At 41.6% G+C, this 14,377-nt stretch overlaps 1 protein-coding gene across 2 annotated transcripts in view; it reads left to right on the top strand.

Moving 5' to 3' along the window:
• The window catches only part of GRIA4 (glutamate ionotropic receptor AMPA type subunit 4), a 240,424-nt gene that overhangs the window by 213,572 nt on the left and 12,475 nt on the right, over positions 1-14,377 (top strand). The window contains exon 14 of one of the 2 annotated variants that reach the window (XM_075050020.1): positions 9,433-9,547. The exons of the other annotated variant lie outside the window; for it this stretch is intronic. Coding sequence (XP_074906121.1) covers positions 9,433-9,547 — 115 coding nt within the window. The remainder of the gene's footprint in view (positions 1-9,432; positions 9,548-14,377) is intronic. 2 annotated transcript variants of the gene reach the window in all.

Here is a 14,377-nt window from a genome sequence, read left to right as displayed (position 1 = left end):
CTATGTAAAAGAAAATGTAAATCTACTGGCCAGCATCAGTAATAATGAATAATGTTTTCAATTCTGTTAAAATCAAGTCATCCATTCAAATAACAAATAGATAGTTTGTGCAGACAGTAAACCGCAGTGTTTGGCTTTTTCTTGTGGGTAGAGTGACATGAGAAGTCTCAATGACATGTGCCTGGATAATGTAACATAATGTCATTTAAAGAGACCTACACTAATGCAGTCTCAGTAGGAGAGGAGAGGGATAGCATGAGATGTGGTAGAGCATCATTGCTGTGGCCCCCACCACAAGCTATTACTCCCTGCCTTTCTGCAGTGCTAATCCAACACCGATGCCCTGAACCACGTCCCGTGTCCTGCCACAAAACCGCTACCTCTCTGTGCCAATACTACCATTTTCTCTCAGTCGGGGGCCCCTAAACGTAGGAGTTCCTGGAGAGGCAGGTGCAGCAGCATCCAAACTCACTGCTGCATCAAAACTGTGAGTCGAGATCTGCATCACCTAAAATGTAAAAAGGCAAAAAGGCTTTCTGCCAGCCATGCCAGAGGTGAATGTTACCCCATCTGAAAGCATTAAGTATTTGGGGGGCATGTATTTAAAAATGCTCTTTTTAGACATTTCAAATTTTAAATTATTTTTGTAAGTGCTTTCAGCAGTATCAAATGTATAAAAGCCATAAAGGGCTCAGGATTTGTAATGTTTCTGAGGTGAGAAAGAGTTTCAAGGCAGTTGGCAGTGACCTAAGCTTATCCTCAGAGCAATTCCTGCAGTGTAGAGACAGTGTCACACTGGTGCTCAGACACTTTTGAAAAATCCCACTCAAGCCTTTAAAACCTGTATTTTGAGTTGCAGGTATTGGACTGCAGCAGCCTATTCGCATAATCCTGCTTATGCTGCAATCAGCAAGAAAAAATGTGCTTTGAAAAGTGGTACTGCTCAATGACAACAGGATTAGGTACTTATTAGCAAAAATTAAAATAGCTCAGGGTTGTGAGAAACTTGTTTCTGCTGCTACTAAAGACTGTATACTGAACCAGTATGAACAGTCACTCTAGGGACAATTTTATGTGTTTTTTATTTACAGCAAAGCTTTCTATAAAGCAGAGAAACAAGCTGAGTTGCCTTCCCAGGTCAACAGCTGTTGTTTTTACACAAGCAAAATATATATTTAATTGCTTGTGCCAAGAAGTGTTTGCATACTGTAATTGGAATATCTTGCTGCAAAACAGCTTTCAATTTATATAAATATTTTAAACTACAGTCATCAGACCTCTAGCTGGTGTAAATTGTCAGAACTTCTTCGAATTCAAAGTAGCTGTGGCAATTTTTAGCAGCAGTGGGTCTCCCATTAATTGGAACTCCTGCTGATCCTCAAGGTGTCAGTTTGGCTCACATTTGTTTACAAAGCTCAGTTCAAGTAACTAAGCTGCATACTCAGGATATACATAGAAGCTGTAAATGCTCAGTGCCCCTGGAAATTAACCATCTCATTTGGATGGCTAAATGAAGAGCGTTACAATTATTTTAATTAGCCACAATTGAACAGCATTTGAGCACTGCTTTAAATTTCCCATCTCTAAACAAAGAATAACAATACATACACACTCTTATAAAGGTACTTTATTCTTAGTGTTTGTAGAATATTTTGAGATATTGTTCTGGAAGAGGTGTTTTAAATGCAATTGGACAGGGGATTTTTAAATAACATTTATAAATGGTATTAGCTTCTAATGCAGCACACAACCTGCCCATAGCTTTTTTGCAAGACTTTTGGCTTTCTACAGGCCAGGCAGTCCCTCAGGGGAATGCAGGTTTTGCAAGATGGAATTTAAGAGGCACCCACTGTCCTGGTGGATCCCCAGCTGGGCCTGGACACTCAACTAAGACAGCCAGTCATGTCCTTTCTCCAATAAACATGTATATAGCAATGGAAATGTTTAGCAGGAAAGCCTGAGAGACCCACTGAAGAAGAGCTAGCATTGTTGTGAAGACTCACAACTTAAATACTAGTAGTTCTTTATTTAACATAAATGCTGGGCAAGCTATCAGAGCAAGTGCCAAAGACTCTGTTTTGTTTGAACTGTCAGCTACATGTGAAAATGTCTTGATATGTGCTGTGTTTCCATATTTGAATACAATTTTTTCATAAAAATAGCGTTACAGCATGCAAACCTGTATAAATCTGAGTACAAAAATTATTCCTATAAATTTTTGAATGTGTTTAAAAAAACATGATTTCAAAGTTGGCCCTTTGTCATTAAAATTTATGTTGTCTTTCTTGTAAAAATGCTCTTGCATTAGCTCTCTTTTTTATTTGCATTATTGATCCTTCAAGCCTTCTGAGTATAGAATGATGTAAGCTTTGGCTACATCTTCCTTGTTAACGGAGTGCTTGTTTCATTCCTAATTTATTAAACATATTCAGCCAGTGCCATGCAGCTTTACACTTAATTTCTCTTGATGAGTTGTCAAACAACCTTAAGCTGCACTGCATTTGTGTCATGTTACAATCTGCCATCAGCACTTTTCAAAACATGCTTAAAATAAACAGCTCAGAGGATGGGCAGGTTCTAATTTTTTGCTCAGTAAGGTTGCATTTTAATTTTTCCCATTTAAAAATCACTTGAAGGGATGATGTGAACAAGCTGTAAAAATACACCCACTTGTGTTTCACTAAGTAGGTCTGAGACAGACCCTCAGCTGCATCCAGGAAGCACTAGGTTGTGCAGCTTTGGCAGCTGTGGCCTCCTCTTCCCAAGCCACCCAGGCTGGATACAGATTAGATCATGAGACAATAACTGCAGTACACATCACTGAAATAAGGTCACCAAACTCAGCTTTACTGGGCTCCCTCTCTGCCTTGTCCTGAGCGAGGACCCCTCCAGCCTGCACCAGGAATGACCAGGGGCTTGTCTGGGAGATGGCTGCATCAGCAGGTAGCCGCAGGGAGAGAGTTCTAAAGTGCAAGGAAGAAAATGAGCTTTGAGTTGCTTGAGTCATCAATTGCTAACATGTCACTGGCTGTGACTTTGTGGTCTTGGGAAGGCTTGTTCCTTCAGCACACTCCTCCTGCGGATGCACCACTGCATCTGTGGCTTCACTTCCCCTTGTGTAGTAGTTTATTGATCCCCACTTCTTTCCAGGCATTACTTATATAGGAGTATATATACAACAAATGTATATGACAACGTAGTCATGGATTTTAGTGGAATAAAAAGCAAATCCCTGGTTTTTGCCAGTTGGTCCATACCTCACATATAGCCCACCTTTGGTGCCTTGATCATTTAACATTCAAGTACTCTTTGTTTGTGTTGTATGTTCAGAGAACCTAAGGTTAAACAGAGGTGGCATGCCTCCGCACAATGTGACTTTTTTAAGTGACCAAGCGATTTCTGAGGCTTTCAAATCCTTGTGGGAAGGATTTGTGAAAAGTCTTTCACAGAGTCAGGGTCTCTGCTTCTGCCTCAGTAACTGCGGTGGTGGCACCAGCGGTTCTAGGACAATACACTGTGCAATACGGCTGCAGTTTAAACAAAGCTGTCTCTGTGTATGTAGAGTCTCATTAGTGAGTCATGTTATTTTTGCACATCCTGCTTGTTCATTATTTCAAGTGAACAACATCCCCAACACTGAGCAGTGAAACAACAGTTCCGCTGTCTGTAAAGATAATGGCAGAATTTCACCAAGAATCTGCCCAGGATTCAGGGAATTATTTTGCTATCTAACATGCCCGTTACACAGAATTTATGAGACTAAGTTCAGGAAAGGGAGTCAGGAAAATGTCAAAGCTGTTTAAATAGCTAAGACATTTAAGTTTTCCTGGCAAAACTCTACCGGTTGCCTAAAAGATTGTTATTGAATGCTCCCAGCAGAGATCCTGCGTTTGTTGTAATGAGTACTTAGGGACCTGTCTGTGCCTTTATGCCATTTAGTATTCAAAAACAGATATTCTGAGACCTGACTTCATGGAGGAGGTCTCCTTCGCTACGTGTGCTCGGGCCAAGGCTGAGTCCTCTGAATTGCATTTGTGGATGATGCTGAGCGGTGCTGACAGGTGGTGCTTTCCACCCATCCCATGAACCACTGTGCATCCAGAGATTTTGGGAGCTGAAGGACTTTAAAAGCAGCTGTGTCTGAGACTGTGGATACTTATTCAAGTCTAATCAGGCTGAAGAGACCCTTTTCTGCCTGTCACATGTATTCAAGCTCTGGGCATTAGGCTGGTGAAAACAGGCTTGATAGTAGTGTGCAGGATGCATTTCATGTTTTAGTTTCTGGTTTCTTAGAGATGCTGAGTTGCTGTGCTGAAATAGGTGCTTAAAGTGTTGCATTAGGCAGAATTTGGTGCCCACTCCTGTGCTGTTTCGCTATGGCTGTCTCAAATTTCCAGCAGTGCTCATGTTGGCTGCTGTGGTCCCTAGCCTGGGCCTCTGTCTCATTCCCTCGTGGTGCAGGGACCTTTGCCTGTCTCTATCAGCCCTGGAAATGCCCCTCCTGTGGTTGAGCATGTAATTGCTAGGTACCACCGTGTTGTATGCCATAGTGTTCAGGTCATTTGTTGAATGCCTGCCTCACTGCTTTGTATGGACTGAAGTCCAATGGATGGGTTGTCTGTTAACCATTGCTGTGACCCAAACTCACTGGAAGACAAAGCAGACCTCTCTGCCAGCTTTCCTGGGCTTTGGGCAAGCACCCTACTGCAGTTCTTTCGGGTAGCAGATCAGGTATCCCTGTCTGGAATCATAGATGTTATTTTGCAAGGGACTGGGTGGTTACACTGTCATCTGTCTGTGCAGTTTTATCTTTTGCTAACTGAAAGGCATATTTGCAGTTGGCACAAGTGCGCTCTTTAAAAAAAGAAGTGACGCTGATTAAAGTTTTAAACTGCTTATTACTATTTATTTATGGGGAGATGGAAAGCGATTTTAAATGAGTAAGAATGATTTAATTCTCATCAAGTTTTTCATACTGTAATTCTATAGGCAGCTTAAAAAAAGCTGTAATCCATACATTGAAATCACTGCCCCTGCACTCAAGTAATTAATTGTGTGGTGAGGTATCACTGTGAAGCAAGGGCTGCAGTTTTGGCTGAACTGGCTTGACTATCACATACAAGGTCTCTGTTTTCCTCTGAGTAATGGAAAAGGTAGGATTGTGCAGTGACAGCAATGATTAAGAGTCAAATATTAAAACACTTGCCGGCTTTCTACTATTAAACCCTTACTCTTGCAAAGATTTCAGTTCCTTTATTGAGGAACACATTGTTCTTTGGTGGGAGTTTTGACTAAGTGTGGTATTGAGGACACAGGCTTATTTTTTAATAATGAAAGAACAGTTTCTGCCACAGATACCCAAGTTTCAAAATGCCTTCCTCTGTGGGAGAATGAAGCACTAGGATGAGTATAAGTGATCTAGCCTGGCTCTGAGATCTCATGGATATAATTTTCAGTATAGTCACCATTGCACTTATCAGGATCTCAGTTACAACATTTCTGTGGAAGATAGAGCAGTGTTGAGCAAAGGTTGTCTGTGTTTTGCTGACCAGAAAGAAATTATTTATTTCCACGTGTTGGGACCTGGATAACAAAGCAACAGAGAAAGCAGTGTGAAACTAACCTGGTTTTACATGGCCTACTAGACATGATGAAGACAATAATGTGTTACATTTATAAACAATATGGTTTAATTTCAGAGCAATGATTGCAGCTTAAATCCACATTTACTTCTTCATCCTTTTTATTTCCATTTCTCTATTGTGGTGTGAAACTGTCTATGGATATGGCTCATAACCCAGCTAAATAACCCTCTCATAAATGGGTTTCATTTATTTATTTATTACTCTAGGATTACTATCAACCAGCTGCGGCTCTCTAAATGACTGTGGGAAAATTTTCCTTGATAATCTTTAATGCTTTGACAAATAAATTCAAACATTTGGCAAATGAAAAAGCTCTTTCCCTTCAACATGGAAATTAAACATGAAAACTTACATTAGTTGTCAAAAAAATCACCTAGTTGTTTTTTATTCATCTTAGAATATCCAGATAAAAGGTGTAAGTAAACATTAGCTTGAAAAGCTTGAAAAAAATGTTGTAAGTTATCAGGTAACATCTTCACCCAAGATAAAAACTGAAAAAAAAAAAACAACTTCCTAAGGATTTTAGCATAAGGACTTTGTCTAATTCAGTGAGTTTTAGTGTTCATATTTGAGAGACTACAGCTTAGAGGAAACAGTATGAAGATGTTTTTACAGATAGACTGATTGATAGGGCTTCCCATCTGCTTTAAAATAAGTCTGTGCTTAAGTGGCTCATTGAATTGAGAGTTAGTGATATTCCTTGAGATATATTTCATTTTTCATGGGAGTGAACACTCCTGGCCACATCTGTAGCACTGTCAAAGCAGCTGTTTATGTTACTGCAACCCAGTGTGACAATTAGACATAGCAGCATTAAATTAGACCTTGGTTTGTTTGCTGTTGAAGGGAGAAGGAGTTTTGGCATTGACTTTGTAGACAGCAGGCTCAAGCTGTATATCTAAGCCACTTTCAGAATAAGTAATGTTGCTCAACGCCAAAGAAATAGTGTTTCTAGGATCAGCTTTCATTTACAGCTCAGTGCCAACGTCCTTACAAAGGTAAAATTTACATTTAGCATCCTGGAAATTTGTCTGTAAAGTGGCAAGGCTGGCCACACAGTTACCTTTCTGAATGGGGCAAACAGGCCAAAAGCATAGGCTTTGTAACTAAAAGCCAAGTAGGAAAAATCTGTAGTAAATATGACTGATTCAAAAGCAATTGCTTCCAAGAACAAAAGGGACAAATGAACAATTTCATTCCAATTTTGCAATTGCTCCTCTCCCTCTGGAATGTGAACCATAATTGGAACACTTATACAAAATCACATTTGTCAGCCTGGCTGCTAAATTCCCCTTAAAGCTTTACCCACAAAGAGCAGTCTGTTATCACTCCCACTACAGCCTACAGTTCTCATTTTCGCTTTCAGGGATAGACAAGCGATTACTTTATCTGTATTGAAAATCTCGTATAAATGTAACTACAGTGAAGCTTAGGCAAAACACACAAGCAGTTTCCAAATTTCATGACCAGCCAGCAAAGACCTGTCTCGGTTCCAGAAGGAGCTATATGAAAAGCTGTTACCAGAAGACAGTGAAGGTATGTCCTGAAGCTGACGTTTGTCCCACAAATGGGCCAATGTTGTATGGAACACTCCATAAGCTGTGAAATATCATTGTCTATACCTGTCTGCCAGGAAGATCTCTCTCCTAATGAGTGAGAGAAAAATTTCTGTTCTAAGACCAGAGGTGACCCCAGGGACCAGAGACCAGCTGTCTCTAGAGAGAGTGAATCACAAGCCCCAGTGGCTTCTGGTGCCATAAGATCTGATGGAGCCCTGACACCAGAGGATCTCTCTTCCCCAGCCCTTCTCCGAGTGCTTCGAAGGTGCTGCATCCTCTCATAATTGATGAGGGGAAGATACCCTTGGCGGACATAGCTCTTGCCAAATCCCACTGTGCCCTGACAGACAGATCGTGGCAGCATTAAACAAATTCAGAGAGAGAAACTCCATCTTTCTCAACTGCATATTGTCCCTGAAGAGCAGTAGTTAAGCTACCGGCACCTCACAGATACTTCTCTCCATTTGGGGATGAATGGTGCTTCAAGGATATGATGCCACTGCTCCACACAACTCTGGAGATCCTCAAGCAAGCCTGGGCAGACACCCACCAGAAAGAGTGTATATGTCTGATAGGCATGAATGCACTAGGGACCTCTGAACATGAAAAGAGGAAGAGAAAAGTTTATTATTAATAATTATCAATAAATATTGCTGTAGTTGTGTACCATTAGGATATGTGACTGTTGAGGCTCTTAGTAATAAAGATAGGAAGTCATACACTTAAATAAGTGCAAATGTTCCTCAGGAGGTGATGAAGGCTGCGTAAATGCCTTGGCAGATTAGTTACCAGCTGATGTTAAAATGTCACACAGTGACTGTATTTCCTATCATAAATCCAGGTGCCTTACATTTGGGTTTGTATGGTAATCTATACTGTCTACCTTCTGCCATCCAGTCTTAATGCTCTCTGGACACCTAAAGGAAAACCTCTGAGCATGCACGGAAGCAACCTCATCCTAGGACCAGCTGTGTCCCTTTCTTGCCTGAATTTCAGTGCACTCCCAGCAGCCTTGAGTTCATACAGGAGCAGTGATTCTGTGCTTTAGCCTTCGTGTTGGCAACCCCCCTCAGCCTGCACAGATCCAAAGTCTCTGTCGGGTATTTCTCTCATCTGAAAAAAGAGCACTTAAACATGAGATGGAGGACACCAGGTTCACGGAACCCCTTTCAGGCTGTTGTGCCTATGCTACTGTGCTGCTAGCAATGAAGGATTTGTCCTTCCTCCAGTGACAGCACGATATGTATAAACCCTCCAGGGAAAAGTCCTCAGGGCATCCCAACTACTGGCTTGTATCTCAGCACCCAGCGAATGGGCTGGGTTTGGTCTTCCCAGCGCTTGAGCTTCTGCTTGGCTGCACTGTCCCCAGGTTTCCCCAGAGAGGATGCCCTCCACTGCCACCTTCCTCCGCACACCACAGGTGCCCTTTGGGCTGAGAGACAGGCTGCCCTCCCAGGATAGCAGGGCAGTCCCTGGAGCCATGGCACTAAGCTAGACCCCAAGTCTTGCATTTCAGCTAAGCCTTTGCTGTGCACAGGGAGCAGGACTCTAGAGCCTGCATCCCAAATGTACGGATGTGCCTACAGCAGGTGAGGAAGCTTCAGATGGGCAGGACTCCTCGCACCTCTTTGTGCGTTGTTTTCTATTGACTGGCTCTAGACAGCATCATAGTCAGCGTGCGAGCTGTTAGCCCTCCTCTTCAGCTCTACGTCACCCTGCCTGTTTCTGGAACCTTAGCCCACAGCTTGTGCGGGATCACTCTAAAGTGCTGCATGTCAAAACTGTATGTGACACAGTGACTGGCAGCGTCTAGCATAGGCCGTCTGAATCTTGCCTCTTGAGTATATGGGAATACATTTTCCCATCTGCTTGAAAAATCAGCCTGGGCCCACACTAAACATATTCTAAATATAGATTCAAATAAATCTGTGTTAATCGTTTATAATTCCAGGCAGAGTTTTATCATCATTTTGCAAAAATAGTTTTGGTTGGTTGATAGAATTTTCTGGTTAAAATCGAAGCCATTCTGAAAATAATTTCTACACTGGAAACACATTTTTCACATTTGAAAGTAACCACAATTATTTGTGCTGCCAAGGGCTTTGAAATATGGAAATGAGAGGTTTATTTAGTGTGTGGATCAAGCTTATAAACAGCTTAAGTCCTCATTCCTTCTAACATCTTAACAGCTGTGCAGTTTCTTACAAAATATGTTTTATCGTTTCAAGAAATGCTGTTAACCTCGCAGTTTTAAAACTGAATGAACAAGGCCTCTTGGACAAATTGAAAAACAAATGGTGGTACGACAAAGGAGAATGTGGCAGCGGGGGAGGTGACTCCAAGGTTAGCCTCAATGTCACCAAAAGCGGGTAAACAGTATGTAAAGTAATTGGTGCATCTGCTGGGGTTTTACCTGCAACAAAACAGCTTCACCAGTAGCATAGCACTGCTGGTACCTGCAGTTGAAATCTAGGTGTATGCAATTACTGTCAAAGCAAAAATATTTGCATTTGTTTAAGCACCCCAAGGGGAACTCATAAACAGTCTCTGCTGTGAGATCTATCACCAGTTTTCAGAAACCTGCATCTTCTGAAATCGTGATGAGCCTTTTCCAAGCTTGCTCTTGTGAACAAGCAGTTTGAAACCTTCAGGAGCAAATACCCGAATATTTTTCAGTGACAGTAGAGGAAAAGGGTGAAAATCGATGTGACTGCCTCCTAGCAGTAATCTAATGCATGGTCCAGGCTCAGGGATCCACTATTGACACAAACAATACTGGTACAAATTACAATTTTCACATGAGTATCCAAAATAGGACAAGTTTCAGCTAAAATATCTTCATGTTGACATTTCCTGATATCTTACCACCAAACTGAAATTCGTGGTGGTTCACTAGGCAGAATTTATCAGACAGGAATTCTAGACTGAATTTTAGGCTGAGGTGACAACAGCTCCTTATTCTTCCTGCATTTCTGTATCTTCCATATGGCCAGTGCCACTACTTCCTTGCCTCCTCACAGCTTCCTTTTGGGAAACTGCCTTGTGCTGAAAAGAAGCAAAGATGTGGAAGTGGAAGATGGCAAAGTGGGGGAGGATGAAGATATTAAAAATACCCCTTCCGTGCCAGGCAGCATGTAATAATATTTATTTATGTGCTTGTGTGTGAACAATATATAAGAGAATGCTGCTGCACAGGTATCTGTGCAGGCACAGAGCTAGTCAGATATAGATGATGAAATTCGACTGATTTGTCATACACAGTTTATGTAGCTTTCTTCACAGCTGCCTACATGTATTTTTTCTTACTATTTTCTCTCCTTCTTTAGTCCTCCTGCTCTTTCATGCTGTGTCCTGGCCTCAGGGACCATCCCTTGGGCTGTTCTGCACTCACCCAGAACCAGTCTCCTAATCCTTTTCACTTTGCCTTTGATCCTGCTGCTCTACCTATTTCCCACCCACCATTCTGCTCGCCAGCAGTCACAGTTTCAAAAATGGTCTCTATTTTCTCTTCCAAAGTGCTTAGGCGTATTAGACCTGATAGCACTTACCTGCAGGTGGAACAGACACCAACTTCTTGTAAGAAAGTAGACAAGGGAACCATAAATCTCCCACGTTGCTGCTATTATGTGCTTCACCCAAGTCTGAACTTATGCATTATTGAGGGAGGGGTGTTTATTTATTTTTTTTTTAAATGTCATAGGCAGGGAGTCACATCATTAAAATACCTCCATTTTCTTAGAATACACTCCTCACAAACCTGCTGTGGCTGAAAGATGAGATAAAAGCTAGGTAGCAAACTAAGGATGCTTTTAACTTACTTTCCCTGATTACCAGCCACTGGCGCTTTGAGTCACAAAGCAGGAAAAGGGAGTAGCTCAGGGTAGAGGGATGGGATGGGCTTCACCAGGGAAATGTCTGGAAGTGCTGAAGGAGCAAGTTTGGTGTGATGGCAAGTGACAGAAATAGGAGTGGGGGAAAAAAGTAGAAAAGAAAGGCAAGGAGTACAGTCCTTGGAGAAACAGGGAGGATCTGTGAATGCAGGAGGGAGGAAGGAACACATTGCCAATGGAAATGAGCAATAGGTGACACAGGCAGTTCAGGATGCAATAGAAAATATGGTGAGCAAGGAAGCATTAGCAAAGGGTGGAGAACGTGATGGAGCTCGACCTGTGGTCCTAGGACTATATACAGCCTGCCAGGAGCATTCCTCTGACCTCAGGCCTGTTTCTTGCCACACTTTTTCCCAGGCACAGCTGAGTGAGTAGGCAGTACCAGTGCTCCTGGGAAGCCCCAGGTCTATCATGCACCTGCACTGCTCATCTTCAGTAGAACCAGGCACATCACACAGATCAGCAGGCATTACCATGCTTCTCAAATTCTGCATTGCAACAGCATCTGGTCTTGTTTTTTAACCTACAGCTACTTTGACTCCCCAAAGAGTTAGTCATTTATCATCTACAAAATCCATTTCCTTGTTCAGGAACAGTCTTGTAGGATCTGATCAATTAAAGTCAATAAGACCCTTTCTATTGAATTAATGGCGCTCTAAATATTTTAATTTTTTATGTTATCAAATGATCATTAGTGGAATAACCAGGACATCATGCACTGTTGTTGTAAACCTGAGAGCTATCAATAAGTCCTGAACTAAGCTCGTAAGCATTATTAGCTAATGGTTCTTTTCATTGTATGAATTTAAAAAGAACAAACCTTAAGCTTTGTTAGCAGCTCCAGTCCAGATTACAGGGCTTCCTACTGTCATGAATGAGAATGAGAAAATCCTCTTCTCCTGAAAGAAATATAGCACCTGAGACTTGACTGATAACTGTGTTGTTACTATTTGAGATTCACTAGTCTGAATACGAGAGTCTAGACCCAGAATAACCCTTCATGATAGTACAGAGGACTACAGAAATTGGGGAGTTTCATGAGAGCTCAGCAGTTCTCCAAAGGTTTGTGTTGCTCTCTAAAACAAGATTTCTCCTACCTCCATTCTGTGCTCTTAAAAGGTTATCTCTAGCCTCCCCATTTATTGTTCCCTTTAAGAACAATCTTCCAAAATTCAGACAGACAGTTCAGAGAGCTGACCTGTGTGAACCACCTGTGGGTTAGTGACCTCAGTAATTAAGTTGTGTTTGAAGACAAATCTGAGGTCCCCAAGTCATTTGAGTGCTTTTGAAAGTATTACCTAAGATCCTAACTGTATGCCATCATCATTTCATGTGATGCATGGGAAGGTATTTAAACAGTTTCTGCTCCACAGTTTTTATAAAAGAGTGAGTGGAAGGAAGCTGTGCTGATGGAGCTCTCCTCCAGTCTCTGCTGGCAGCCCTCAGGAGAACACAGTGGCCCTTGTTTTTCATTCAGCGGATGAGACTGACCTTACACTTAATTAATGGCTCAATCATGAGTGGGTAAAAATGCTCCTAAAGCATACTTGTGATTGCATTTTTAAAATCCCTGTCTACCTAAATTCTGTATTGGTTTCAGAATTGCTCAGTACTGTAATTTAAATGCCATAGTTGCCCGTTCATTGTCCTGAACACAACTAACTCAGAACTTCATTAATGCCATTTTAAAGCACTCTGATTTTGCTGATGTTGCTGGCACAAGATCCAGCCCGAGGCTCTTAAAAACTAGCCCTTCCAAAAGCAAGTGACTGATGACAGGATAGGAGGAAATGAGTAAGAAGCTGAGAGAGGAGTTAGAAGGGCTGAGAACATGATGAAAACATAGAAAACCAGTGTCCCTATGCCCAGGTCGGGCTGTGCCACCACTGCCTTCAGCACGTGGGTGAAGAACAGGGTCTCCTGTGCTGTCACACAACACTTTTGCACTGTGGCTACATGGGACAAATTTTTCTCCATATATAAAGGGTACTTTTAGTTATTATTTCTCATATATTATCCTTACATGAATTCGAGGCAGGTGGATCCTGTTTATATATGACAATGGAGATTCTCGGCAGCTGTACATTGGAAAAACTACATGGATTTTCACAAACTCTGACAGTTTAGCTGAAGATTTAGCCCAACATTAGTAATTCAGGGATCACTAAACAACTTGAAAAAAAACCCAAATCTGTAGTCATTTTCCATTGTAATGTTAAGTATACAAGACTGAACTTGATGGGAAATTTAATTCTAAATGCTGGATTTATCCTCTGTATATGACTTAAGTACATTGTTCTTGCTCATGTGCAGCAGACCATACTGATTTCTAGTTTCTGCTCCCTTTAATATCAGTGGGACTATTCAGCAACTGATTGTGTAAGCAGTGTAGTAACAAGTTGTAGTCTCTGAGTTTGTAACTGACACGGTCAAAATGATGCTTATTTGGAGAGGATATTTTCAAAGAAAGGAAAGATGCCTAGATAAGCGACTTGCCCTGAAAGCCAAGGTGATCTAGGCATTCATCTTCCATAGGAGCTGTTGAAAAATCTCCTACTGCAATCAAAAAAACCAAACAAACAGAACAAAGGCTAAAATACATGAAAACTTAATACACCTGCAGTCACTTACTGTGACTGCAAACAGGTATATATGTTGCTATTCTGAAAAGCATAAGCAAAAATCTTCCTTTTCCACTCTGCAGCCCCTCAGTCTGGGCTTCTCGTATTGGACCATGTACATTTCCCATTGCAGCTGGCTGATTTAAAGTGGGACAAAAGCCCTGTTCTGAAAGTGTAAATATATTTAAAATATTTTTAAATTTAATTTTAAATTTAGCTCAGAGTGATTCTCCCTCGTCACAACTAGGACTGGCTGAGGGGAGATGTAAAGGAAACGTCATGTCCCATTCACACAGCCTCACTAGGGCAGGTGAGAAAGTGAGGGGCAGAGGCCAGGTTTCCCTGAGCTTGTTCAGCACCTTAATTCAGAAGGTGTTTCAGCAAAAATAGTGGAGAGGAAAAACAAGGGCCTAGCCTCGGACACATCACTGGCTGTATTTCAGTGAAAAGTGGGAAGTGCCTCATCTCTGCCAGCCATTGCCATTGCGTTCAGTTATATATTGAGGATAGCGTGGCAGTTTTAAGCATGAAATTGATTGCTTTTCCCAAAGGAAAACCTGAGAGCTTCCTCACAGAGACAATGCAGAAAGGATGACATTAAAGGAACTACAGCTGCAAAGAAGAAAAAATCCCTGCCTTTATCAGGCTTTATATACCTAAAC

The sequence above is a fragment of the Buteo buteo genome, chromosome 18, assembly GCF_964188355.1.
Source record: "Buteo buteo chromosome 18, bButBut1.hap1.1, whole genome shotgun sequence".
In the NCBI taxonomy this organism is placed as follows: domain Eukaryota; kingdom Metazoa; phylum Chordata; class Aves; order Accipitriformes; family Accipitridae; genus Buteo; species Buteo buteo.
Note: the sequence above shows the minus strand (reverse complement) of the source record. Positions and strands in the feature narration are given on the sequence as shown.